Source organism: Salmo salar, chromosome 09, assembly GCF_965601325.2.
Source record: "Salmo salar chromosome 09, fSalSal1, whole genome shotgun sequence".
Classification (NCBI taxonomy): Eukaryota; Metazoa; Chordata; class Actinopteri; order Salmoniformes; family Salmonidae; genus Salmo; species Salmo salar.
Window position 1 is genome coordinate 119,545,553 of NC_138299.1, and position 25,621 is coordinate 119,571,173.

General features: G+C 47.3%; 1 protein-coding gene across 2 annotated transcripts in view; it reads left to right on the forward strand.

Moving 5' to 3' along the window:
* LOC106612494 (signal-induced proliferation-associated 1 like 3) overlaps positions 1–25,621 on the forward strand; it is a 106,470-nt gene that overhangs the window by 64,691 nt on the left and 16,158 nt on the right. For both annotated transcript variants that reach the window (XM_045724368.2, XM_045724369.2), the window contains exons 3-12: positions 1,909–3,598; positions 5,053–5,183; positions 8,617–8,805; positions 8,987–9,161; positions 9,639–9,742; positions 16,042–16,199; positions 16,298–16,880; positions 17,240–17,338; positions 17,450–17,625; positions 20,733–20,987. In XM_045724368.2, the coding sequence (XP_045580324.2) occupies positions 2,137–3,598; positions 5,053–5,183; positions 8,617–8,805; positions 8,987–9,161; positions 9,639–9,742; positions 16,042–16,199; positions 16,298–16,880; positions 17,240–17,338; positions 17,450–17,625; positions 20,733–20,987 (3,332 nt within the window). In that variant the 5' untranslated portion in view covers positions 1,909–2,136. The remainder of the gene's footprint in view (positions 1–1,908; positions 3,599–5,052; positions 5,184–8,616; positions 8,806–8,986; positions 9,162–9,638; positions 9,743–16,041; positions 16,200–16,297; positions 16,881–17,239; positions 17,339–17,449; positions 17,626–20,732; positions 20,988–25,621) is intronic.

Genomic DNA, 25,621 nt, shown 5'->3' on the forward strand with positions numbered 1-25,621 from the left:
AGGGTTCAATTCTCGGGCCGACTCGCTTCTCTGTATACATCAATCATGTCGCTCTCGCTGCTGGTGATTCTTTGATCCACCTCTACACAGACGACACCATTCTGTATACTTCTGGCCCTTCTTTGGACACTGTGTTAACTCACCTCCAGATGAGCTTCAATGCCATACAACTCTCCTTCCGTGGCCTCCAACTGCTCTTAAATGCAAGTAAAACTAAATGCATGCTCTTCAACCGATCGCTGCCGGCATCTGCCTGCCCGTCCAGCATCACTACTCTGGACGGTTCTGACTTAGAATATGTGGACAACTACAAATACCTAGGTGTCTGGTTAGACTGTAAGCTCTCCTTCCAGACTCACATTAAACATCTCCAATCCAAAATTAAATCTAGAATTGGCTTCCTATTAAGCAACAAAGCATCCTTCACTCATGCAGCCAAACATACCCTCGTAAAACTGACCATCCTCCCGATCCTCGACTTCGGCGATGTCATTTACAAAATGGCGACCAACACTCTACTCAACAAATTGGATGCAGTCTATCACAGTGCCATCTGTTTTGTTACCAAAGCCCCATATACTACCCACCACTGCGACCTGTATGCTCTCGTTGGCTGGCCCTCGCTTCATACTCATCGCCAAACCCACTGGCTCCAGGTCATCTATAAGTCGTTGCTAGGTAAAGCCCCACCTTATCTCAGCTCACTGGTCACCATAGCGGCACCCACCCGTAGCACGCGCTCCAGTAGGTATATCTCACTGGTCACCCCCAAAGCCAATTCTTCCTTTGGCCACCTCTCCTTCCAGTTCTCTGCTGCTAATGACTGGAACAAACTGCAAAAATCTCTGAAGCTGGAGACTCGTACCTCCCTCACTAGCTTTAAGATCCAGCTGTCAGAGCAGCTCACAGATCACTGCACCTGTACATTGCTCATCTGTAAATAGCCCATCCAATCTACCTCATCCCCATACTGTATTTATTTATTTATCTTGCTCCTTTGCACCCCAGTATCTCTACTTGCACATTCATCCTCTGCACATCCTACCATTCCAGTGTTTAATTGCTATATTGTAATTACTTTGCCACCATGGCCTATTTATTGCCTTACCTCTCTTATCCTACCTCATTTGCACATGCTGTATATAGATTTTCCTACTGTATTATTGATTGTATGTTTGTTTATTCCATGTGTAACTCTGTGTTGTTGTATGTGTCGAACTGCTTTGCTTTATCTTGGCCAGGTCGCCTACCTGGTTAAATAAAGGTGAAATAAATTAAAAAAATATATATATATAGCATAGATGCTCTCATATTTATCATTGCCCTGAGCAGATATGAGGAACCATACATACATAAGTTAAATTAGCTGAAAGATGACACTGCAGCAGTAACCCAACGTGTGTGTGCATATTCTGCCTCCATGCGACTATCCAGTCGGTTTCTATTTTTTCTTTATGAAGTGTGGTTTAGCTGGGATTTGTCCTAGCACTTTCAGCATGGCTTTATGATGCAGGACTTTGATTTGGTGTAATGAAAATGTAGTGCGTTCCTGTGTGTGTGTTGCTGCTGAAATATGACACTAGTATGATAATAATAACCCTGCTTGTCAGGCATTCTGAAGATTAGTCTCAACGGGAAAAATCCTCGGTCAAATCCCCTCACCTCACTACTCTCTCTCTCGCTCTCTCTCTCATATCCTCCTCTCTACCTTAATCACTCTCTCACACCTACTGCAGATGAGTTGCTGTAGTCAGTTTTCGTGGTGTCATTTCATTGGGTAGGAGGGGGGAATCTGGGTCAGTTTATGTTAGTGTTTAGGTGTGCATGTTAAGAAACAGCGTATTACTGTATGCATGTTTTTTTGTTATGGTCATCAGCATATCAATGTGTGTTTTGTCTCCTCCCCAGATCTGCCCAGAGCCTGAGAGAAGAGAGACAGCCTACTGTGTAACTGGGCCTATGAGCAGCAGCGTCTCACCCTCCCAGTGAAAGCGATGTGTGTGGGAGGTGGAGGCCACAGCATCAGCAGAGTGTGTGTGGGACTCCTCTCCCACTCCCCTACCCCCCACCCTGGCCCGGGATGCCAGCCCACTTCCCCCCTGCCTTCTGTCCTGCCCTGAGCTCTCCTGGGGCGCCATGAACACCTACAGAGATAGAGGGGTCACCTGCACCTCCTCAGACCTGCTGGAGAGGGGCGGAGGGGGAGGCCCTGGGTCCCTCCTCACACAACATGCTGCCTTCCACCTCACCCTCAACGGCCATCCTGCCCCCTTTGACCCAGCCACCCAATCCCGTGTCTCCGTTCCCAAGATGGGTGTCCGCGCCCGTATTGCTGAGTGGCCGCCACGCCATGCGCAATCGAGGGAGTCGCTCCTGGAGAACGGGCAAGGTGGTAATCACCATGGAGACGACCCTTCCACGACGACTTCCTCCACATCTTTCCCCATCTCCGAGGTCGGGCTGGTGCGGGGAGGAGTAGCTCGTTTACCGAGGCGACGCACGAAGGACGTGGAGTTCCGTGGTGGGTACGGGGGTGAAAGAGGGTCTCCCGTAGGCCTGCGTGCCTTCCCCCCGTTACGGCAGCGCTCCAACAGCGAGGTGACTCTGAGCGAGCAGGATGAGAACGAGGTGGAAGGTCGTGGAGGTGCTAATCTGTTCCGGGAGTACGGCAGCACCTCCTCCATCGACGTGCAGGGCATCCCCGAGCAGAGCTTCTTTGACATGCTCAGCCAGTTCCACCAGGAGAGGCCCGACCAGCGCAGCACTGCCCCCGTACGCCTGGGGGAGCTACTGTACTTCAACTCCCCTCCCTCGGCACCCCTCCCCACGGGCCACTCCCCCACCCCCACACCCCGGGGGGAGGATGGAGGGGTGGGACGGTCGGAGAACAGGGTGAGGAAGAAGAGTGGGGGGACAGACTCGTCTCTGGGGACATCCTCTCTGTTCCGGAAGCTCCGCAGCTCCAGCAGAGGGGAGCTGGACAGAGGGGAGGCGGGGGAGGACGGGGGAGGCCGTAACTCTACAGATACCCCCTACAAACCCTGGGTGTGCCCCAAGAGCTTTGTCCACTACGACGCCCAGAGCATCCTGTTTGACCTCCATGAGGCTGCTGCTCAGCGCGTGTATGTATCCCAGCGGAGGAACACTGCCACCGGGGCATCGGCGGCCTCCGTCTCCCTGGCTGTGTCACGGTCCTCAACTCTGAGTGGGTTGGACGCTACCTACTCCAGCGTTGAGGACCTGACGCTAGGTCTCGACCCCAGCGCGCCCACCCCCTCCCTGGGCGTGGACCCTCTGGACGCCCCCCCCGGAGGCCCCACCACCAGTTTGCTCCTCCTCAGCTGCCCCCACTTCCGCAACGAGACGGGGGGACACGGGGAGCGCAACGTCAGCTTCCTGAGCTCCTCGGCCGAGCGGGGAGGGGATGGGGGCGCGGGTGACACGGCGAGGGGCAGCCTTCGGCGTAGCAACGCCAGTGTGTCGGTGGTGGAGGTGCCCATAGAGCAGCAAGTCACCAGAATGGACAGGCTGAAACTCTATAGCATCGAGCACGTGGACTTGGGGGCGCGCTACTACCGAGACTACTTCCACGGGAAAGGTAACAGCTGATCTGATCTTACCACTCAATCCAGCCGACCTATCCTGCCTAACTTGTACTACTTTTAGTGTTCACTCTCCTTATCATTTTCTGCTGTCAACACAAGTCTAGCCACGTCACTAGTGTTTCCACTGGCAGTCCTCTCCTCCTCCATCCAGCTGTCCCTGTACGGTCAGCCAACCTGGCAGCGGTCCCAGAGGGTAACATGTACCTGCCTCTGCCTGTTGGCAAACTGAGTTCATAGCTCTGAGAAGAATTAGCTTACTCCCTCACACACACACGTTGACCTCTCTGCCTCTGCACATGAATCCTGACACTGGTTGTCTCTTCCTATTTAAAATGCCCCCGATCATAGAGAAGAGGTGTGTGTGTGTGTGTGTGTGTGTGTGTGTGTGTGTGTGTGTGTGTGTGTGTGTGTGTGTGTGGAAAAATAGATGGCTGCCTCCCGAGGACAGAATCGTCTGCTAAGAGCCTAATTAGAGACAGAACGCTGTGTGGAACATGAGACTACTCCGGTGCTGTAACTGTAATACCCTGCATGCATGTCAAAAAGCTGACATTTATACTGCAGGACAAAGCGGGAATGCTAAACATGGCTGAGCCTCTTCAATTATGCAGGGACGAAACAAGTTGAAAACTAGATTCTTCCATGGGTTTCTTCCTCCTCCGCTCACAAATGGGAGAAGTTGCTCTCAGTTTGAGGAGTAAGCCATTAATGAATCATAAGGATATGTTTATAACCTTTTTACTTTAGGAATGTGTCTTATCAGAGATTTCCACTTATTCATCAAACTGTAGATAAGCAGATAGGCTACTCAATCTTCAGTCTGTCACACAGTTAGAATAAAATGTAATAAAATATCCCGTGGAACGATCTGTTTATGAAACCAACATTTCTGGCTACAAGGCCTATAGCAATAAGGCTAGTACGTCAAAGTAAGCGATTTGTATTGTTGTGGCTTGAAGAACAAATTTAAATTGAATTTAGTCATTTGTATATTATTATTGTATTATCTACTCTACCTATCTGAAGGTTACTCAAGCATGTGACATCTGAAAAAGTGGAATCTGTTCCTAGCAAGCCATGCCACCACACCGCAGGCTCAGCTGTACAGTCTTTGTTTGTCATTTGTAGCTCTAATCAATGTCCTCAGCTTCCTTGATGACCTGATTAATTCAATGTGTAATTGAAAATGGATTGAAACCACATACAAGCACTGCGAGCTCTGTTCTCACACTCCACCCTTCAATCTCTTCTCTTTCCCTCCTCCGCTCTGAGCCTGTTCTCTCTCTCTCTCTCTCTCCATCTCCTTTCACTCAACCCCCTACTTTCCCTCCTCCATTTTTCCATGTCAAAAGGCTGTTATTGCAATGATCAATACACGGTGTTCAACAGTACCAAAAGCATGTCCAGACATGTTGTGAACACACTCTCTCCCTGTGTGACACTGCAGAGCACTCTAACTACTTTGGGACGGACGAGAAGCTGGGTCCGGTGGCTGTGAGTATCCGCAGGGAGAAACTGGACGACACTAAAGACCTGAAGGACCAGTACCAGTACCGCATCATCGCCAGAACCAGTGAGGTACTAACACCCACCCCACCTCCCACTGCCTGCCTACACACAGCTAGATGGAACACAGAGTAGGCTGAATACTGACGCTGCCAAATGTGTGTGTCGTTTGAGTAGGCAGAGTGCGTGTGAGACAGTGTGTGGGGGAGTCTGCGTTTTTTTGGATGCTGTTATTTATGCCTGGACTGGACCTCAGCGAGTCCCCACGGCTCATCCTGACTCAACACACACTACCCTCTCCCTCCACACCTTCCCCTCGTACTCTTACCTCCCCTCCTCTCCAATCCCTCTATTCTCTGCCAGTGGAAATTTCCACCTGACCAGGCCCTGCTCAGAACAGCTAAGCCGAACGCTGCCCCGGGCCCGGCCCCAGTCCACTGGTCGGCCTCCCTCTACTAATACCCCAGCTAGTGATAGGTCAAACCTCTTCAATCGAAGCAAAAATGTAGCCGGACAACTCACGCTAAATTCTTCCGTTGCTCTGGGGATCGCAACATGCTTTAGTCTGAGACTGCCATTGTTGAAGTCGTATGTGGTGAAGAGGTGCGTTGTACAAAACAAAGTCATCAGCGATTAGATCGTCTCTAACTGGAGTATCAAAGCCAATGACGCATTTTCAAACCGCCGCTTTACCCATGTGCGTTCTGGCTCTGGCCCTACCCATCGGTTTCTGGACCAATCAGACGGCCCAAATGTGTTCGCATTCGGTAAAGGGTTGGGGAGGTCCTCAGATCCAGACTCATCGCCGAGAAGAAACTAATGTCCGTAAGCTTGGCGTAGTGTTTGGCCGGAGCAAGGAGTCTGGGTAGCCAGGCAAGCAAAGATGTGCTCTGATTGGATCACCACACCTCCAGGCCTGGGACAGGGGATTCTCTATGATTGGCCAATCACCCATCTAGCATTACCAAAGTCCTCTTTAGTAGATTATAAACACAGAGTGTGGACACTTTCTCCTTGTACAGGGTTTTGAATAACGGGTGCCCCAGGGTGCGGGGATCTCCCATTAACAAACTAGGGTACCATCAGAAGCACTGAAATATTAATGTGGAAAACCCCATAAACAATCCAGGCCACTATTTTTAGGGCACTCAAGGGTCCACATGTACCTGGCACTACCTTTGCTGCACACTCAAGTTCTCTCAGGATGTTTCTTGTACAGTGCATTCGGAAAGTATTCAGACCCCTTGACTTTTTCCCCAAAAATGTACGTTACAGCCTTACTCTAAAATGGATTTAAAAAAAATACTCTACACACAATACCCCATAATGACAAAGCAAAAACATACCTTATTTACTTAAGTATTCAGACTCTTTGCTATGAGACTCAAAATGGAGCTCCGGTGCATCCTGTTTCCAGAAGGACAACCATCTCTGCAGCACTCCACCAATCAGGCCTTTTAAGGTAGAGTGGCCAGACGGAAGCCAGTCCTCAGCAAAAGCCACATGACAGCCCGCTTGCCAAAAGGCACCTAAAGGACTCCCAGACCATGAAGAAACAAGATTCTCTGGTCTGATGAAACCAAGATTGAACTCTTTGGCCTGAATGCCAAGCGTCACGACTGGAGGAAACCTGGAACCATCCCTACGGTGAAGGATGGTGGTGGCAGCATCATGCTGCGGGGATGTTTTTCAGTGGCAGAGACTAGGAGACTAGTCCAGATCGAGGGAAAGATGAACAAATCAAAGTACAGAGATCCTTGATGAAAACCTGCTCCAAAGCGCTCAGGACCTCTGACTGGGGGCGAAGGTTCACCTTCCAACAGGACAACGACCTTAAGCACACAGCCAAGACAATGCAGGAGTGGCTTCGGGACAAGTCTCTGAATGTCCTTGAGTGGCCCAGCCAGAGCCCAAACTTGAACCCGATCGAACATCTCTGGAGAGACCTGAAAATAGCTGTGCAGTGATGCTCCCCATCCAACCTGACAGAGCTTGAGAGGATCTGCAGAGAAGAATGGTAGAAACTCCCCAAATACAGGTGTGCCAAGCTTGTAGCGTCATGCCCAAGAAGACTCGGCTGTAATCACTGCCAAAGGTGCTTCAACAAAGTACTGAGTAAAGGGTCTGAATAGTTATGTTAATGTGATATGTCCCCCCGCTCTTCCATTTTTGCTTTGTCATTATGGGGTATTGTGTGTAGATTGATGAGGGGGGGGGGGGGGACAATTCACTCCATTTTAGAATAGGGCTTTAACGAAACACAATGTGGAAAAAAGTCAAGGGGTCTGAATACTTTCCCAATGCACTGTACACCCAGTACGCAACGTTACATACTCAGAGACTGATTGACAGATTGACTGACCACTGCACAAATAGCTATCCTAATAGACTGGGTGTACATAGCAGTTCTGCTTGCGCCCTGTCTAGTACATGTACTTTCCAATAGTGTCCAGTGAGTGTCGTGGCTGTGCCCCTCTGGCTAGCTGCTGCCCTCCCTGTTGTTTTTAGCTGGATTACATGGCTGCCTGGCCTCATCGCCTCAGCCCCTATGGAATAATGGGCCGCTCCGCCGCCTGTGTCTACAGAGCTCAGCTCACAGACGCTCCACTCAGGCCTGTCCTTGGTTCCCACAGAGAGAGAGAGAGAGAGAGAACTCTACAATGCTCACAGCCCCCCCTTCCCTCCCCCATACTCACTCATTGAAGCTTGAATGACGCTGACTCAGCATGCTGTAACCACACGATACACACTCAATCACACACATCCACGTGCACACACACATTCTTACACACACCCCACAGATGCCCCAGATTGGTGCAGTCAGTCACTACTTGACACCAACATAGGGTTTCCCATCCTGCCTCCCAGGGGGAGAGATTGGGTTGGAGACAATTGTCAGAGGTTAAAGGTCACCGGGGGAAACACGGTATGAATAGTTCGACGACAGGTTATTGGCAACTATTGTCTCAGCATCTGAGAAACGACTTGTTAAGTCCAGTGTCGGAGTAGCTCTATGTTGTGCCAGAAGGTAATCTGAATCGGTGGAATTGAACCTGCATTGTTTAGGGGTTTCTTTTCCCCCACGCCAAACCCTTGACTTCGTTAAGATGAAGCACTCTCTTGTCCCCTCCAGCTCCTCAGCAGTGTGTTGCAGTTTTAATGAAGCGCGGTGCCGTGGTCTCTCTGAATACATTGAATAAAATACAGCCCTCTCAGCACCTGAGATTATTATAGCCCCGCTGTCTGGAAACACCCCGAGTACCGGTCTCCCCTGTAGGGTTCACTCAGGTGAATGGCACTATGGGCAGTAAGAAGCTTTTAAAGATTGCACATATGCATCTACTGAAGACATTTGTCCTTTTTCTCAATGTCTCAAAAAAACTTGCAGAGACATAGATGTGAGCAGGTTCTCTGCAAGTTAATGGACTATAAAGTACATCTCATCTTACCTTTTGTGTGTGTTTTACATCTCTATCACTCCCATGTCCTCTGTGTGTGTGTGTAGCTGGTGACGTTGCGGGGGTCCATCCTGGAGGATGCGGTGGCCTCCACAGGGAGGCACGGCACAGTGCGGGGTCTCCCCCTGAAGGAGGTGCTGGAGCAGGTGGTCCCAGAGCTCAGTGTGTCCTGCCTGCGCCTGGCTCTCAGCACGCCCAAGGTCACCGAGCAGCTCCTCAAACTGGACGAACAGGGGGTGAGTCAGCGGGCCATGGTCTCAGGCGCGAGTTATATGATATCTCTGTGTCTTTTATCACCTCTGATATCACCTCCTGTAGCTACAGTCATAAACGCTAGATAGGCGTGTCTCTGTTTTGAGCCAGGGCGTGGCAGCCGCGTGTAAATGCGGCCTAATATTTGTTTGTTCTCCGGTGTAGCTGAGTCAGAAGCACAAGGTGGGAGTGCTGCTGTGTCGGGCAGGGCAGAGCACCGAAGAGGAGATGTATAACAACGAAGAGGCCACGCCCGCCTTCTCTGCCTTCATGGACCTGCTAGGGGAGCAGGTGTGTCTCCGAGGCTTCACCAACTACGCCGCCCAGCTGGACACTAAGAGTACGTCGCTGTGTGTGTGTGTGGTAGGGTGTGTGTGTCGGTGTGTGTATGTATATGTTTGTGTCTTGTTTGTGTGTGTGTGAGGGGGTGCGTAGTAGGGTGTGTGTGCAGGCGAATGTGCGTGCCCAATGTCAGCACAGTTTTCTGCATGCCTTCCTAATGGTTAAATGTAGTTTTTGCAGTCATATAATGATCGACTTAAGGCTCAGGTGTGAACACTGAGTAAAATGAGTGATTCCTGTCAAATGGTGCATGAATATAAAAACACTGTTGCTACGTAACTGCCTATGAAGTCAACCGTTTAGAAAGAGTCTCGACAGACTATGGTTTTTGATGTGGTGTTCCTTTATTTGTTGAGTTCATGCCCTGGTGCTGAACTGGGACAGGATAATGGAACGTTGACCGTGTGTTTGCTTGTGTGTATGTTTGTGTGTGTTGCTCTCTCTCTCTCTCTCTCTCTCTCTCGGTTTCCTGCAGCTGACTCGACAGGAACCCACTCCCTGTACACCACCTACCAGGGCTATGAGGTCATGTTCCACGTGTCCACCATGCTGCCCTACATGCCCAACAACCCACAACAGGTGAGACCAACACACACACACACACACACACACACACAGCATGTTCTACCACAGCCCACCCCAAACACCTTCAACTTCCCTTCTATCTAGTATTGTTGTCTGGTCAATCCCACAGGTGTAGTTACAGAGGTTAGGAAGCTCTTCCAGATTCCTAAAGGGTACTCAGGGTGGCGTGGCCATTGTCAAAGTCTCACTAATCCTTTGGCCGTCCGTTTGAGTGTCACCGTTGAGTGTCATAGCTCAGAATCAGAAGACACATGGCGGACAGAGACAGGAAGGGTTAACTATTTTGTGTTTGTGTCTGTGGTTTTGTTATAGCTCTGTTCTATAGTTTGTCTGGCTCGGACATGGACAATTGCAGCTGCTCATGAAATAGAACTTCTCTCTCTGCCTCTCTGTTAGAGTGGTGTTCCTCTTCAGTTCTGTGTCTAGTATTTGTATGGAGTCTTTGCTCCCTTTGAATGGTCTTTTCAGTCCTCTCTCTTATAACTGGATCAAAGCTGGGTGGGGCTCAGGCTCTAGGTTTCTCTTTCTGCTCTAAATAAAGCTGCCTTCCGACATATCCCTCAGGGCGTTGTGTTAACGGTGTGTGCGAGTGAACTGTGTGTCAGTTGTTAAGCTAGGCATTTCTTGTGTGCGCGTGTATGTTTAAATCGTTTGCTCAAGTGTTTGCATGAGAACTTAATGTGGGTGAATGTACAAGGTCATATAAACCCCACGAGTGTACTTATATTTGTAATGTGCTGCTAACAGTATCTATGTTCATTGAATACATGCCAACTGTACAGTAACTGTTGCTAGCACATACACCACATGATCAAAAGTATGTGGACACCTGCATGGGCATTAATATGGAGTTGGTCCCCCCTTTGCTGTTATACCAGCCTCCACTGTTCTGGATAGGCATTCCACTAGATGTTGGAACGTTGCTGCTGGGACAAGCTTCCATTCAGTCACAAGAGCATTAGTGAGGTTGGGCACTGATGTTGGGCGATTAGGTCTGGCTCGCAGTCGGCGTTCCAATTCATCCCAAAGGTGTTCGATGGGGCTGAGGTCAGGGCTCTGTGCAGGCCAGTCAAGTTCTTCCACACCGATCTCAACAAATCATTTCTGTATGGACCTCGCTTTGTGCATTGGGGCATTGCTGAAACAGGAAAGGGGCTTCCCCAAACCGTTGCCACAAAGTTGGAAGCACAGAATTGTCTAGAATGTCATTGTATGCTGTAGCATTAAGATTTCCCTTCACTGGAACTATGGGGCCTAGCCCGAACCATGAAAACCAGCCCCATTCCATTAGTCCTCATCCACCAAACGTTACAGTTGGCACTATGCATTCGGGCAGGTAGTGTTCTGGCATCTGCCGAACCCGGATTCGTCTGTCGGACTGCCAGATTGTGAAGCGTGATTCATCACTCCAGAGAACACGTTTCCACTGCTCCAGAGTCCAATGGCGACGAGCTTTACACCACTCCAGCTGACGCTTGGCATTGCTCATAATAATCTTGTCTTGTGTGCGGCTGCTTGGCCATGGAAACCCATTTCATGAAGCTCCCGACGAACAGTTTTTGTGCTGGTGTTGCTTCCAGAGGCAGTTTTGAACTCTAAATTTAGAATTGCAACTGAGGACAGGCGATTTTTACACTCTTCAGCACTTGGCGGTCCAGTTCTGTGAGCTTGTGTGGCCTACCACTTTGCGGCTGAGCCGTTGTTCCTCTTAGATGTTTCCACCTCACAATAACAGCACTTACAGTTGACTGGGGCAGCTCTAGCAGGGCAGAAATTTGACAAACTAACTTGTTGGAAAGGTGGCATCCTATGACGGTGCCACGTTGAAAGTCACAGAGCACTTCAGTAAGGCCATTCTACTGCCAATGTTTGGAGACTGCATGACGGTGTGCACGATTTTATACACCTATCAGGAACGGGTGTGGCTGAAATGGCCGAATTCACTAATTTGAAGGGTTGTCCACATAAGTTTGTATATATAGTGGATACTTGCTAATACATGCTAACTGTTGCTAACAGCAACCTTTTTGTAAGTCAATGGGTCTGAATACTTCGGAATATCTACAGAGATTCCAAGACTATCACTGTTAATGACAATTGGTTCCCAGTTGACCAGCCTGGTTAATTAAATAATGAGTTCGATGAATAAAATATAAACGATGTATGAAAGGTTACGCCAAAGACTACAGTATGAAGATCGGCAGAAACTGCTTCTACAATAGAAATCCCCAATCAGACTTGAAGGCGACGTCATGGCGACGTTAGCTAGCATAGCTCATGTGCAAAAACCCTCCGTCGGGTCTAACGGTCATGCCTGGCCGAATTACGCATGTGCAGGCTGTCAAATGAAAGTCACTCCTTCGATATTAAAAAAGTTTCACAAGGTTGTAGTAATGACAGGTTCAGCTACTTAATAAGACATTTCCTCAAATCTCACTTCTCCCATTGTCTGCCAAACCCTGATCTGTTTAGTCTGCTTCCAGACCTTATTGCCAGAAGTATCGCGACGTTGCGCCTCTGGGTTCGAAAACTCTGTGGTTACGCTATATGTGTAAGTGTGCCTGACTGAACTACTTTTATAGGCGTGTGGGTGTGTAAATGGTACAATGGCAGAGAATAGATGAATATTCAACACACTAACTCCTTCCAGGGACGCAAAGGCAACAGCAGCAACATTTTTACTTCTGCCATGCAACCTCTAGGTGTCAGTGTTGACCACCAATAAACCCTCACTCAGAGAGGGAGAGATCTGTTAGAAAGTCAGGTAGTCAATATAGAGTAATGTTATATGCCAGAGAGGGGAGAGTCAAAAAGAGAGCAAGAGAAGAGGTGAATGTGACTAAGGGCAAGGACCTAGAGAGGAGGATCTTCAGTACATCCGGACCGCAGGGGCCTCTGGCAGTTGTCCAGCCCCAGGCAGAACGTGTGTCTCAGGCATACAGAGCTCGTGTGTGTGTGTGTGTGTGTGTGTGTGTGTGTGTGTGTGTGTGTGTGTGTCTGTGTGTGTGTGTGTGTGTGTGTGTGAGCGTTATGCTGTCTTATATAATTGACACTTTCACACTGCTACACCGCAATCGACACAGGATGGATTCTGTCACTGTGTGACTGACATTCACACCAGTGGAGGCTGGTGACTTGAAAAATGGAGTAGGATGGGAGACCCACGGTATAGGCGCGGAACGCATGGAGACGACAAAGTGTTTTTCAAAAATCGTCAAAGACTAATTATTTTAACCTAAAGCATTTAATAAATACATTTATTGTACAATGTTATGGGGAATGGGAATGAGGGGGCTACTTAAAGTGTTGGAAAGGGATCACAGCAGTGATTGAATGAGGGTATGAGGCATTAGTTGAGGTGTGGAGAGGCTTGACCAGTGCAGGACAGGATTTGACTGGGAAGACAAACACAACACACTACACAGTTAGACAAAAGAGCTAAGAATGAGTTAGTCTAAGCAATGAGTAAAATCATTGTGTAATAATGTGATTATGTATGTGATTGACTCTACATACAGTAATGAGATGAAATTGATAGGGGTACTCAGTGCTTGGAGGAGAAACATTCAATGTGCCAGTGGATGAGCGGGCACATGAGACGTGGCTTCAGTTCATGTCAGGAGAAAGTTGACAATGGTGGTGGAGTGGAGTAGTCATCACCTCTTAATCAGGGAACAAGAGGGGACTTAGCTGTAAATACAAATAGCAGATACGACGGCGCAGCTCTAATGGAATGTAAGTTTGGACAATGAGTTTCTCTATGAAATTAAACTCAGACATCTCAAAATTCATAAAGTCAAACAGACTGCACATCTCGCCCACTTGACACATCAAAGTAGCCCAAGAAACGTTCCTGAATACAGCCCTGATCATCCACATACCTGACGATAACTGACAACTTTCCCTCTGGGGCCTGGAGTTCTTCCTTATATGTTAACCTAACCAGGAAAACTCTGGACCCTATAAGGCATTGACAGTGATTCATTGTAAAATGGTTTTATATGGGCTATGATGGGAGCAGTTTTTCCTAATCAGGTCACATGGTTTTAAAAAACTCCTGGCCCTGGGGATGAAAACCCGTCAAACTGCAGCTATCTTATATTTGTTCATATTAATATATTTAGACTAGAGAAGGAGGGGGATTTCTTCTACCCAGACAACAACTACAACTGATGGACAATAGATCTCACAGGGCTGAGCTTTATGCATGTTTGCGTCATGCAGCCTATATGTAGGCCTTATAAAACATTTACTCACATCTGTCATCACTATTATGTTGATTCATTCATTCCAGTTAATAATGTTGGATTAAAAACGTACAGGCAGCCTAGCCAGCCCGATTTTGAATATAAACTACATTTGATCACATTCACATTTTCTCCTGACACACAAATGGACTATAAATGCATAACATTACCAATTAGTTACCCTGACCAGATGGACTGGGCGCGTAGGATGTAACGTTATGCAGCTGCTCTTATTAACAGACTACAGTTGATCAGACTGAAAAATAGTCTCGTTTTCATCCCATACAGCATGTCAGATTTCAAATGTGCTACATTTTGATGGATGATGCAATGGAAGCTATCATATCATTCGGAATTGTTTTCGACATCCTAGAAAAGACAGTTGAAAGTTTGATATGTTCAGCAAGTAAAGCGTCGTAACGTGCAATTACCCCTGCAAGCTCCTTGTAGTTGCCCTTGGCGGAACTTTCCCTCTCGTCGAGTACTCTAGCCATGCAGATTTTTCCCAGAAGCTTGAATCTGATGTGGGCATTTATATGCTTCCTGCTTTTGTTTTGCCGTTTAGCTGAGCGATCGATGTTCTTCATGTCACTGTACCCACCTTTCGACCAAGGCTCAGACTTTCCAAAAAGCAGGCAAGGCCAGCAATACAGGCGGCTTGATGAAAGGCTCCCTGTTAATCAGCTATACTTTTGATACCAGTTGGTCTTGATACCAGTTGGTCTTGATACCAGTTGGGTCTCCTTCTTCATGAAACTGATCTCAGGCAGAGGTTCACCCTCGCATTTAATTCGCACTCTTTCTGTGTACCCCAGAGAATGAAAGGGGTTCTAAAACAAAAAGTCCACAACATTTTTGGGCAGCATTGGCCATTCTTCCATTCTGGTGTAGAAAACTGCACTCTAGCTGGTAGCTAGCTAGCTATTGAAGTTATCAAGGCTAACTTTCAAAAATGTTAAATAAATTGCATTAACTGGACACAAATAAAGGTCTAAAACCAAGAAAACAATTTATAATATACCTCTTCCATCTCCTGTAATTTGAAAAAAACGAATTTGAATTGAGTAGTATTCTAAAAATGCTCAACTATCACTTTTCACTCTTAATCTCTATCCAACAATGTCACCAAGCTTCTCAACACATAGAACCCCCATAATGCTCTTTGGCACAATCCCAATAGATAACATTAGGTTTGTTCTCTGATCCTAATTCTATGATTGGATGGGCAACATATCAGTCAACTGCAAAAGCTTTGATTGGTTGGAGGATGTCCTCCAAAAGTGGTCATAATTACCATGTATGTCTATGGAAGGGGTTGAGGCCTACGAGCCTCCTAGGTTTTGTATTGAAGTCAGTGTAGCCAGAGGTGGACGGAAGCTAGCTGTCCTCCGGCTACACCATGGTGCTACACCAGACAGTGCTGTTGAAGTTACGGTAGACCTTCATTGCAAAACAGTGTATTTTAATCTATATGGTGACATAAAACTATACTAAACATATTCATATCTAAAAAGGATATCTAAACTTTCTTTAATGTTTTTTTTTAAATGAAATTTCACTGAGGAGGATGGTCCTCCCCTTCCTCCTCTGAGGAGCCTCCACTGATTCACACATAGTCAATCAAATTCTCAATGGGTACACTAATTGGGAGAAAAATGTAGCATTACATGAAGATCTGTTTGTTTGCCTGAGCACTTCTCTCACTGCCTATATCTGCATCCCAATATCAGACCTACATTGGCATAGACTGGGACCAATCTGTATCTCTCTCGCTCTGTCTCTCGCGGACTTTTCCCTAACAATATACTGGTGCGATGGTGAGTCAAGTGAGCTCATAGTGCCAATTCTGGCTCACTCATGTTCATTTGTACTTGTTCTGTCTCCCCCGCTCACTCTCCTCCCTCCCTCTGCTTCGGTCTGTCTCTCCCTCTGCCAACACTGTGTCCTTACCTCCACACTTGCTCACACTCCTTTCTGTCTCCCTCTTTCACACGTTCCTTTTTGCTGCTCTCTCACCCCCCTCCCCCTCTCCTTTTTCTCCCTCAGCTCCTGAGGAAGAGGCACATAGGGAACGACATCGTCACAATAATCTTCCAGGAGCCGGGAGCGCTGCCCTTCACCCCTCAGAACATCCGCTCCCACTTCCAGCACGTGTTCGTCATCGTCCGCGTGCACAACCCCTGCTCCGACGGCACCTGCTACAGGTATGGGGGGGGGGGACACCAACTCTCACCATGGCATCCATTATGCTGCTGTTATTGGTCGGTTTGTTGATGGTTGTTTTTTCCTCCCCTCTCCTCAGTGTGGCTGTGACGCGTATGAAGGACGTGCCTCCCTTCGGCCCGCCCATCCCCAGCGGGATGACGTTCCGTGACCCTGAAGCCTTCCGCAACTTCCTCTTGGCCAAGGTGATCAATGCAGAGAGCGCCGCGCACAAGTCTGAGAAGTTCCACACCATGGCCACGCGCACGCGACAGGAGTACCTCAGAGACTTAGCCGAGAACTGTGTGAGCAGTACGCCGCTCGACTCCGCGGGCAAACTCAACAACCTCATCTCGCTGGCGTCGAAGAAGAGAGAGCGGGCGCGGGCGAGGGAGGGGGCAGAGTTGGGAGCGGCCGGGGCGGTGGCGTGGAGGGTGCTGGCCCAGGACTTCAGTGGCGGCGGGACGGAGATCTCCTGCGCTCTGGGTGTGTCAGCAGAGTACATCCTCCTGGCAGACTGCAACACCAAGGAAGTGGTGTTCAACTGCTTCTGCGTCGACGTGATCGGCTGGACGCCGGAGAAGTTGGTGCTGAAGATCTTCTACGGGAGAGGAGACCACATCGCCGTTAGAGTCCCCGAGGGCTTTGCTCAGGACATCAGGGAGGTGGTGCAGAGGTTAAAGGTGAGCAGGCAGAGGTCATAGAGCTGGGGAAGGTTTACCACATGTATGGTGGTGTAAGAGGCACAGGGGCAGGGAAGAGTTCAACTGGATTTTTTTGTAGAAGAAATAGCCTGGGTACCACTTCCCTACATTGTTGCGTAAGACAATTAAAGGTTTGCTAAAGCAGACAGACAGCCACCCAGGCTAAGGTGGCCATGATTCTTGCCAAGGGGAGGTTCAAAACTGATTCTGAAACAAAAATCCATGTTTGGCTGTTTTGTGTAATTATGTATTTAATGATGCATTTAAAACCACCAGCCTTTTGAAGCCTTTTTATTTGCTTAAAGCTCCTAGGCTCTCCTCCCTCCCTCTCTCCCCAGGCGCTGACAGTGGGCTGTGAGACGGTGGATATGACTCTGAGGAGGAACGGCCTGGGACAGCTGGGGTTCCACGTCAGGCTGGATGGCACCGTGGCTGAGGTACTTTTCCATTCCTTCAAAAAATATATTTCTGTAAAGTCATGTAAAATCCGTAAAAATTCACAGTGAAATTATATTACACATAAAAAAAAAAATGTTGACCTGCTTTAGGTGGAGGAGTACGGCTTCGCCTGGCAGGCAGGGCTGAGGCAGGGCAGCCGGCTGGTGGAGATCTGCAAGGTTGCCGCGGTAACCCTGACTCACGAGCAGATGATCGACCTACTGAGGACGTCGGTCACCGTTAAAGTGGTGATCATACCGCCCTACGAGGAGGGAGGGCCCCGCAGGTCAGTGTGTGTGTGTGTGGGTGGGTGTGTTTGTGCCCATGTGTGTGTGCGTTTTGAGTGTCTGTGTGTGAACATGAATGTGTTTGTGTCAAAGCATCATCCTGCCTCTAAGGATGTGTTGCAGAGAGAGAAGATTCACAACATACAGCAACACCAACAGAGCTGAGATATGCTGGCCAGACGTCTCTGTTCTGAGGAGAGTTTTGAGTGGGAGTGTGTGAAAGAGAGGCGAGAGGCACATGGTCTGAACATGTGTGAATTCCTGGACGTGGGGAAAGAAAGACGGATAGAATGAAGTAACAATCAATGGAATGAATACACAATTTCCTTTCAAGCTTTCTTATTCTCGCTGTCTGCCCGTATTGCCTGTGTTTTTCACGTGCCTCTCACTCATTATCTCTCTTGCTATCTCCCCTTCCCCCATCTCTTTTTTTTGGCTCCGTTCCTCTCAACCTTTCATCTGAGTATGGGCCTTGAGTACAGTGGGATAATGAGGCTCTATTAAATACTGTGGGGTTGAATGTTACTGAGATGAATACGCACTGACTACACAGAGTGGGACTAGTCTCTACTCGATATATAGCCCAGCTTGGGTGTGTCCCAAATGGCACCCTTTCCCCTATTTAGTGCATGACTTTTGAATAGGGCCCATAGGGCTCTGGTTAAAAAGGGTGCACTATATAGGGAATAGGGTGCCATTTTGGACGCGGCCCCCGAGTGTGCTGCTCCGTAGTCAGGGTCACATGGAGCAGGATGTCTGTTCTTGATTGAGTTGGGGGTTGCTAAATACAGTAATTGTGCTGCCGGGGCTGTGTGATGGCACAGTAGTTGGACTTCTTTAATGTGTAAGGCAGTTTAATTGCATGACTTAAACCCATTTGATACACACACACACTTGCACACACACATGCTCACTCCTCTACACACACTACATAATTAGGCTTGTATTTCACTCTTTCTGTTCCACCCTCTTTTTTTCACCTCACCCCCCCCCCTCTCTATCACACTCGTTTTCAATAGTGTGCCAGGAAAACAGATTGCATGAGATTAAGGCCTGGAATCTGCAGGAAGAGGGAAAATAAATAAATATATAGAGGCGATTAATTAAAACGGCATGCTCTGTTTGAATGAAAAGGGTAGAAAAGGAGGGAGGAGGGAGAGAGGTAGTGTGTGTACAGTAGGATAGCGGCATAGAGGAGCTTGGATGGGAAGACGTGTCTGAACACCTCTCAGGTGGGAGAAGCCAAGTGGGTGGGAGAGAGAAAGAGAACTGCCTTCACTTCTTCCTCTTTCTCTCCCCCTCCCTGTGTGCGCTATGGACAAGAGAGCGATATAGAGATGCAGTAGCGAGAGAGGGTGTGTGTTCGCTCGCGGAATGTGTGTGTGAGAGAGAGAGCTCCAGCTGTCAGGCCGGCCATTGCGATGGAGCGGTCTCTGGAAGTGGACACCGGTGTTTTCTCTCTCTAAGGTTGGTGCTCTGGTGTGTGTGTGCACCGTACGTGTTCTTATCCAGTGTCTGTGTGTGTGTGAGCGTTGTTTTGTCACTTGACATTGGCAGTTCTATTTGTGTGGGATCAAGTTTTTTCCCCCCCCCCAAGGTTGGTTAGTACACTCACTGGTATGTGTTTGAGAGTGATCGCGAGACCACCAAATGCCCATCATTCTACCCATACAGTGTCTCCTGGTATCTTTCATACAGACAGTGCATGTGACGTTGCGATGTCCCCTCTGTGTGTGTGATCTGTTTACCTTAGCCTGCAGCGGTAGTAGTAGTAGTAGTAGTTGTTTGTTGTTTTCTAAAGCAGTCTTGGGCTTAGTGTGGCCAGGCCAGTGTGATTGAGCTTAATCCAGGTCAAATAATAGGGGACAGATCACACACAGAGACACAGACAGGACAATCTGCCCCTGTCCAGCTCCTCTTTCATTCTCTGCTCCTCCACTCCTCTAGTCCTCTCTTGTCCTCTAATTTGTTCAGGTATCCTGTCCCTTTCTTCCCTTCTCTTTACCTGCCCTCTTTTTTTCCCCCTCTCTTCCCTTCCCCCGCTGTTCTCTCCTCATCTATATTTTCCCTCTCTTCCTTAAACTAGTCTGTCCTTCCTCTCACCTCTCCGCTCCCTCCCTGTTGCAGCGATGTACATTGTCTGGTGTCTGTGGCGGTGTGGTGCCTCTTTAACCTCCGATACCAGACTTTAGTGACGAAGGATGAAATATTTATGTGCCGTTTCTGCTCAATGCTTTAGTGAGGATGTTGAGAGGGGTAAGCCTGTCATGCTGTGCCGGGTTAAAGAGGGATCTATCGCTCTCTTGAGTAGAAAAGGAGAAGAACACCCCACTGAAACTGATATTGGTCATTATTACGTAATTGACCATGTTCCTTTGAATTTGCCAACAATGTTCATGTACCGTTCATTGTATTATTGATAGTGCAGTGACTCATAATGTCCAGATCATGACTGTTTAGGGGAAGTTGAAGAAAACCCTGTTATCTCACTAATAAAAGTATTTAACTGGAGTGGCCTAGCCTGAAACGACCATTTCCACACGCCTTGCGTGTATAAACTCAATGCAAGTTGACACATCTAGGCTACATACACACGACTAAAAGGCTGACCGAGAGCATCTTTATGAGATTAGCGGTTTATCTTATCGTGCTTCTGTCCAGCGACAACTGGGCTGACTGAGAGGTTAGGTCATGGCTTCTATCTGTACGTATGCTCATAGAAACACACACACTTGACCGAGGCCTTACAGTAGAGGATGGAGTCCTGATGTTGCAGTAATCTGCGCCCCCCCCCCCCCCGTTTCCATCCTGAGGTAAAATAATAAGCTCATTAGTTCTCATTAGGATATGCTGGCGGAGAGTATGGAGGAGTTCGGGGGTTTTCACCTGCTCGGCTTAAGTTCAGCTTGAGTTCGACTGCAGCTCCTGTGATCAAGGTGGACCTCTTATCTGAGTGCTGTGTGTGTGCACGTGTGCGTGCGTAGCCACTGACATTTTGTATGCAGCTATGACATTTCTAGTTGTTGTCTGGTGTTTGTGTATAATCTATGTGAACGGTGCAGTCTTGCAATACCACTGACTCTCCATTCCCCCTCTCTGTCTGTAGGGGCTGCACAGAGGAGTATGAGATGAAGACCATGGAGCAGAAGCCAGAGCCTGAGCCTGTGGCAGCAGGGTACCGGCCCTCCCCTCGCCCCCCTGATTGGCGCTGGGACAGCCCCCCCGGCCCTCCTGGCCTGCACAGCTTCCCCACCCCTCAGCGTTGGACCCCTATGGGCCCCCCACCACCCCAACCCCGCTCACACAAAGCCATGGTCATGCCCGTCCCATACAGGGAGCCCCAGCACCTCTCCAACAAGAGGTGCGACACTGACGTTTGTTTGTTGTGTGTGATGTGTTTGCCTTGTGCTTAGGCACTGGTGGAGTTGCCCTTGTTTGCTTCAGTGTATTGAGCGGGTTGTCCTATGCTTATGGCCTGGTGTGATTCTCATAAATGCTCCGACAATGAGGCTATCCTTATAAAAGCGTCGCTGTAGGTGGAGAACATATGAGTGATTTCACACGAAACCAGGACAAAAAATACCATGATTTTGGGGATTTTTACAAAATGTAACCCATAGAATGGTCCTTTTGGAGGAAGTTTACATATATTTTACATTTGTATCTAATAATTTAGCATAATTGAGAAATAATTCATCAAAGATGTAATTTTTATGATATTTTGGCCTTACCAAGGCCTCCTTTAAGACTCCATAATGTTTCATCTGTAGGTGCTACAAGGCAAAAATGTGTCATGAAGCTTTACCGCTTGCTCTGTAATAGGAAATACCAAATAGGGCTATCTTCTGTATACCACCCCTACCTTGTCACAACACAACTGATTTGGCTGAAACAAATTAAGAAGGAAAGAAATTCCTCAAATTACCTTTTAACAAGGCACACCTGTTAATTGAAATGCATTCCAGGTGACTACCTCATGAAGCTGGTTGAGAGAATGCCAAGAGTGTGCAAAGCTGTCATCAAGGCAAAGGGTGGCTACTTGTTTAACATTTTTTTGGTTATAACATGATTCCATATGTGGTATTTCATAGTTTTGATGTCTTATTCTACAATGTAGAAAATAGTAAACGTAAAGAAAAAACCCTTAAATGAGTAGGTGTGTCCAAACTTTTGACTGGTACTGTATTTTGCTGTGTGACTAGGGGCTTTATTTTGGGAGCACTGTGCAACTATGAAAGAAATCTACCAGATATGAATTGTTGTAACAAGGCTTCACTTTACCGTTGTTTCCAAGTGACCTAGAGAAACAATTAAGTACGGATCCGTTAGCATCACGTTTGATAGAGCAAAAGTGGCTTGCTTCTAGTTAGACCAGGTCAAAAGATCTGACCCGTTACCCGCGCAACAGTTTTTATCTTCCTATAAATGATCTCCGGGACCACACTTTACATTCATAAACCATATCGTGGGCCATTCTTAAACTCATCAACGTTGTTAACCATTTTGCACTTTGTTCAGTCATGTTACCTCGTTGGCTAGCTAGCTAACAACCTGGTAACCTTACCAGTGTATCCAAACATTTGGGTGCACAGAAAGAAAGGAAGAGGGATAGCTTTCTTCAGTAGATCAATGATCATACAAATCAATGAATGACGGATCTCTTGTATGTTGTCAACACAAACCTGAGGTTTTTTAAAGAGACCATGCAAGATTTTCAATGTAATGTGTCGCAATAGGAAAATAGTGCACTGAACAACAACAAAAACTCAACATGCAACAATTTCAAAGAGTTACAGTTCATATAATGAAATCAGTCAATTGAAATAAATGAATTATGCCCTAATCTATTCATTTCACATGACTGGGAATACAGATATGCATCTGTTGGTCACAGATACCTTATAAAACTAAAAAAGTAGGGGCGTAGATCAGAACACCAGTCTGTATCTGGTGTGACCATTTGCTTCATGCAGCATGACACATCTCTTTCGCATAGAGTTGATCAGGCTGTTGATTGTGGAATGTTGTCCCACTCCTCTTCAACGGCTGTGCGAAGTTGCTGGATATTGGCGGGAACTGGAACATGCTGTCGTACACGTCGATCCAGAGCATCCCAAACTTGCTCAATGGGTGACATGTCTGGTGAGTATCCAGGCCATGGAAGAACTGGGACATTTTCAGCTTCCAGGAATTATGTACAGATCCTTGCGACATGGGGCCGTGCATTATCATGCTGAAACATAAGGCGATGGCAGCGGATGAATGGCACGACAATGGGTCTCGTCAGGGTATCTCTGTGCATTGAAATTGACATTGATAAAATGCAATTATTTTCATTGTCCGTAGCTTATGCCTGCCCCTAACATAATCCCACCGCCCCCATGGGGCACTCTGTTCACAACGTTGACATCAGCAAGCCGTTCGCCCATACAAATTACATTTTATTAGTCACATGCACCAACAATGCAGTTTAAAAAAATAAAAGTAACAAGTAATTAAAGAGCAGCAGTAAAATAACAATAGTGAGACTATATACAGGGGGTACTGGTACAGAGTCAATGTGTAGGGGCACGGGTTAGTTGAGGTAATATGTACATGTTGGTAGAGTTATTAAAGTGACTATGCATAGATGATAACAACAGAGAGTAGCAGTGGTGTAAAAGAGGTAGGTATGCAAATAGCCTGGGTAGCCATTTGGTTAGATGTTCAAGAGTCTAATGGCTTGGGGGTAGAAGCTGTTTAGAAGCCTCTTGGACCTAGACTTGGCGCTCCGGTAGCGCTAGCAGAGAGAACAGTCTATGAGTAGGGTGGCTGGAGTCTGACAATTTTTAGGGCCTTCCTCTGACACCGCCTGGTATCGAGGTCCTGGATGGCAGGGAGCTTGGCCCCAGTGATGTACTGGGCCGTTCACACTACCCTCTGTTGTGCCTTGCAGTCGGAAGCCAAGCAGTTGCCATACCAGGAACTGATGCAACCAGTCAAGATGCTCTCGATTGGTGCAGCTGTAGAACCTTTTGAGGATCTGAGGACCCATGCCAAATCTTTTCAGTCTCCTGAGGGGGAATGGGCTTTGTCGTGCCCTCTTCACGACTGTCTTGGTGTGCTTGGACCATGTTAGTTTGTTGGTGATGTGGACACCAAGGAACTTGAAGCTCTCAACCTGCTCCATAGCAGCCCCGTCGTTGACAATTGGGACGTGCTCGGTCTTATTTTTCCTGTAGTCCACAATCATATCTACAATCGACTCCATGCACGCTGTCTGCCATCTGCCTGGTACAGTTGAAACCGGGATTCACCCATGAAGAGCACACTTCTCCAGCATGCCGAAGGTGAGCATTTGACCACTGAAGTCAGTTAGGACGGCAGTCAAGTTTGTGCAGAAATTCTTCGGTTGTGCAAACCCATAGTTTCATCAGCTGTCCGGGTGGCTGGTCTCAGACGATCCCGCAGGTGAAGAAGCCAGATGTGGAGGTCCTGGGCTGGCGTGGTTACATGTGGTCTGCGATTGTGTCGGTTGGACGTACTGCCAAATTCTCTAAAATTACGTTAGAGGCAGCTTATGGTGGAGAAATTAACATTCAATTATCTGGCAACAGCTCTGGTGGACATTCCAGCAGTCAGCATGCCAATTGCACGCTGCCTCAACTTGAGAAATCTGTGGCATTGTGTGACAAAGCTACATATTTTAGAGTGGCCTTTTTTTTTTGTCCCCAGCACAAGGTGCACCTGTGTAATGAGCTTGCTGTTTAATCAGCTTCTTGATATGCCACACCTGTCAGGTGGATGGATTATCTTGGCAAAGAAGTAATTCTCACTAACAGAGATGTAAACAAAGTTGTGCAATTTGTTTTTGAGAAATAATCTTTTTGTGCGTATGGAAAATGTCTGGGATATTTTATTTCACCTCATGAAACATGGGACCAACACTTTACATGTTGCATTTATATTTTTGTTCAGTATAGAAAACTAATATTCCACAAATGACTTTGTAATTTTCATGACAAGTATTCGTGTCAACATTTTAGCTTTAATAAATTAATGTATTTACAGTGTTACATATTCGTTTCTAGGGCACAACATAGGCCCAATATAGGCTGTTTATCAATCAGTTTAAAAAAATCTTATTTTCTGGTGCTACTCAATTTCATTTAGTGCTACTAACTTTTTGAAGTTGGGAGCACCAGTGCTACCAATTAAAAATGTTAATTTAGAGCCCTGCCTTAGAGTATATTATGCTCAACAATATATTGAAAAATGTCTTATACTTTCATTCATTAATGTAAATGTGTTTATTGAAATCAATATAGTACTCTTTACAGTGCACATAGTAAAGCTTCGTATGACACTGAATTCTGCTTTATAGCACTTAGATTAAACATTAGGGAGTAATTATGGAGTCCTGGGTAAGGCAAAATGTCATAAATATGCCAGCTTTGATCAAATATTTCTAAATTATACTTTTAGATACAAATGTCATACACTATATTTACAAAAGTATGTGGACGCCCCTTCAAATTAGTGGATTCGGCTACATGGCACACAGCCATACAATCTCCATAGACAAATATTGGCAGTAGAAGGGCCTAACTGAAGAGCTCTGTGACTTTCAACGTGGCACCGTCATAGGAGGCCACCTTTCCAACAAGTCAGTTCGTCAAATTTCTGCCCTGCTAGAGCTGCCCCAGTCAACTGTAAGTGCTGTTATTGTGAAGTGGAAACGTCTAGGAGCAACAGCGCAAAGGCGGTAGGCCACACAAGCTCACAGAACAGGACCGCCGAGTAGTGAAGCGCATAAAAATCGTCTGTCCTCGGTTGCAACACTCAGTACAGAGTTCCAAACTTCCTCTAGAAGCAGTGTCATCACAATAACTGTTTCCATGGCCGAGCAGCCGCACACAAGCCTAAGATCACCATGCGCAATGCCAAGCATCGTCTGGAGTGGTGTAAAGCTCGCCGCCATTGGACTCAGTGGAAACGCGTTCTCTGGAGTGATGA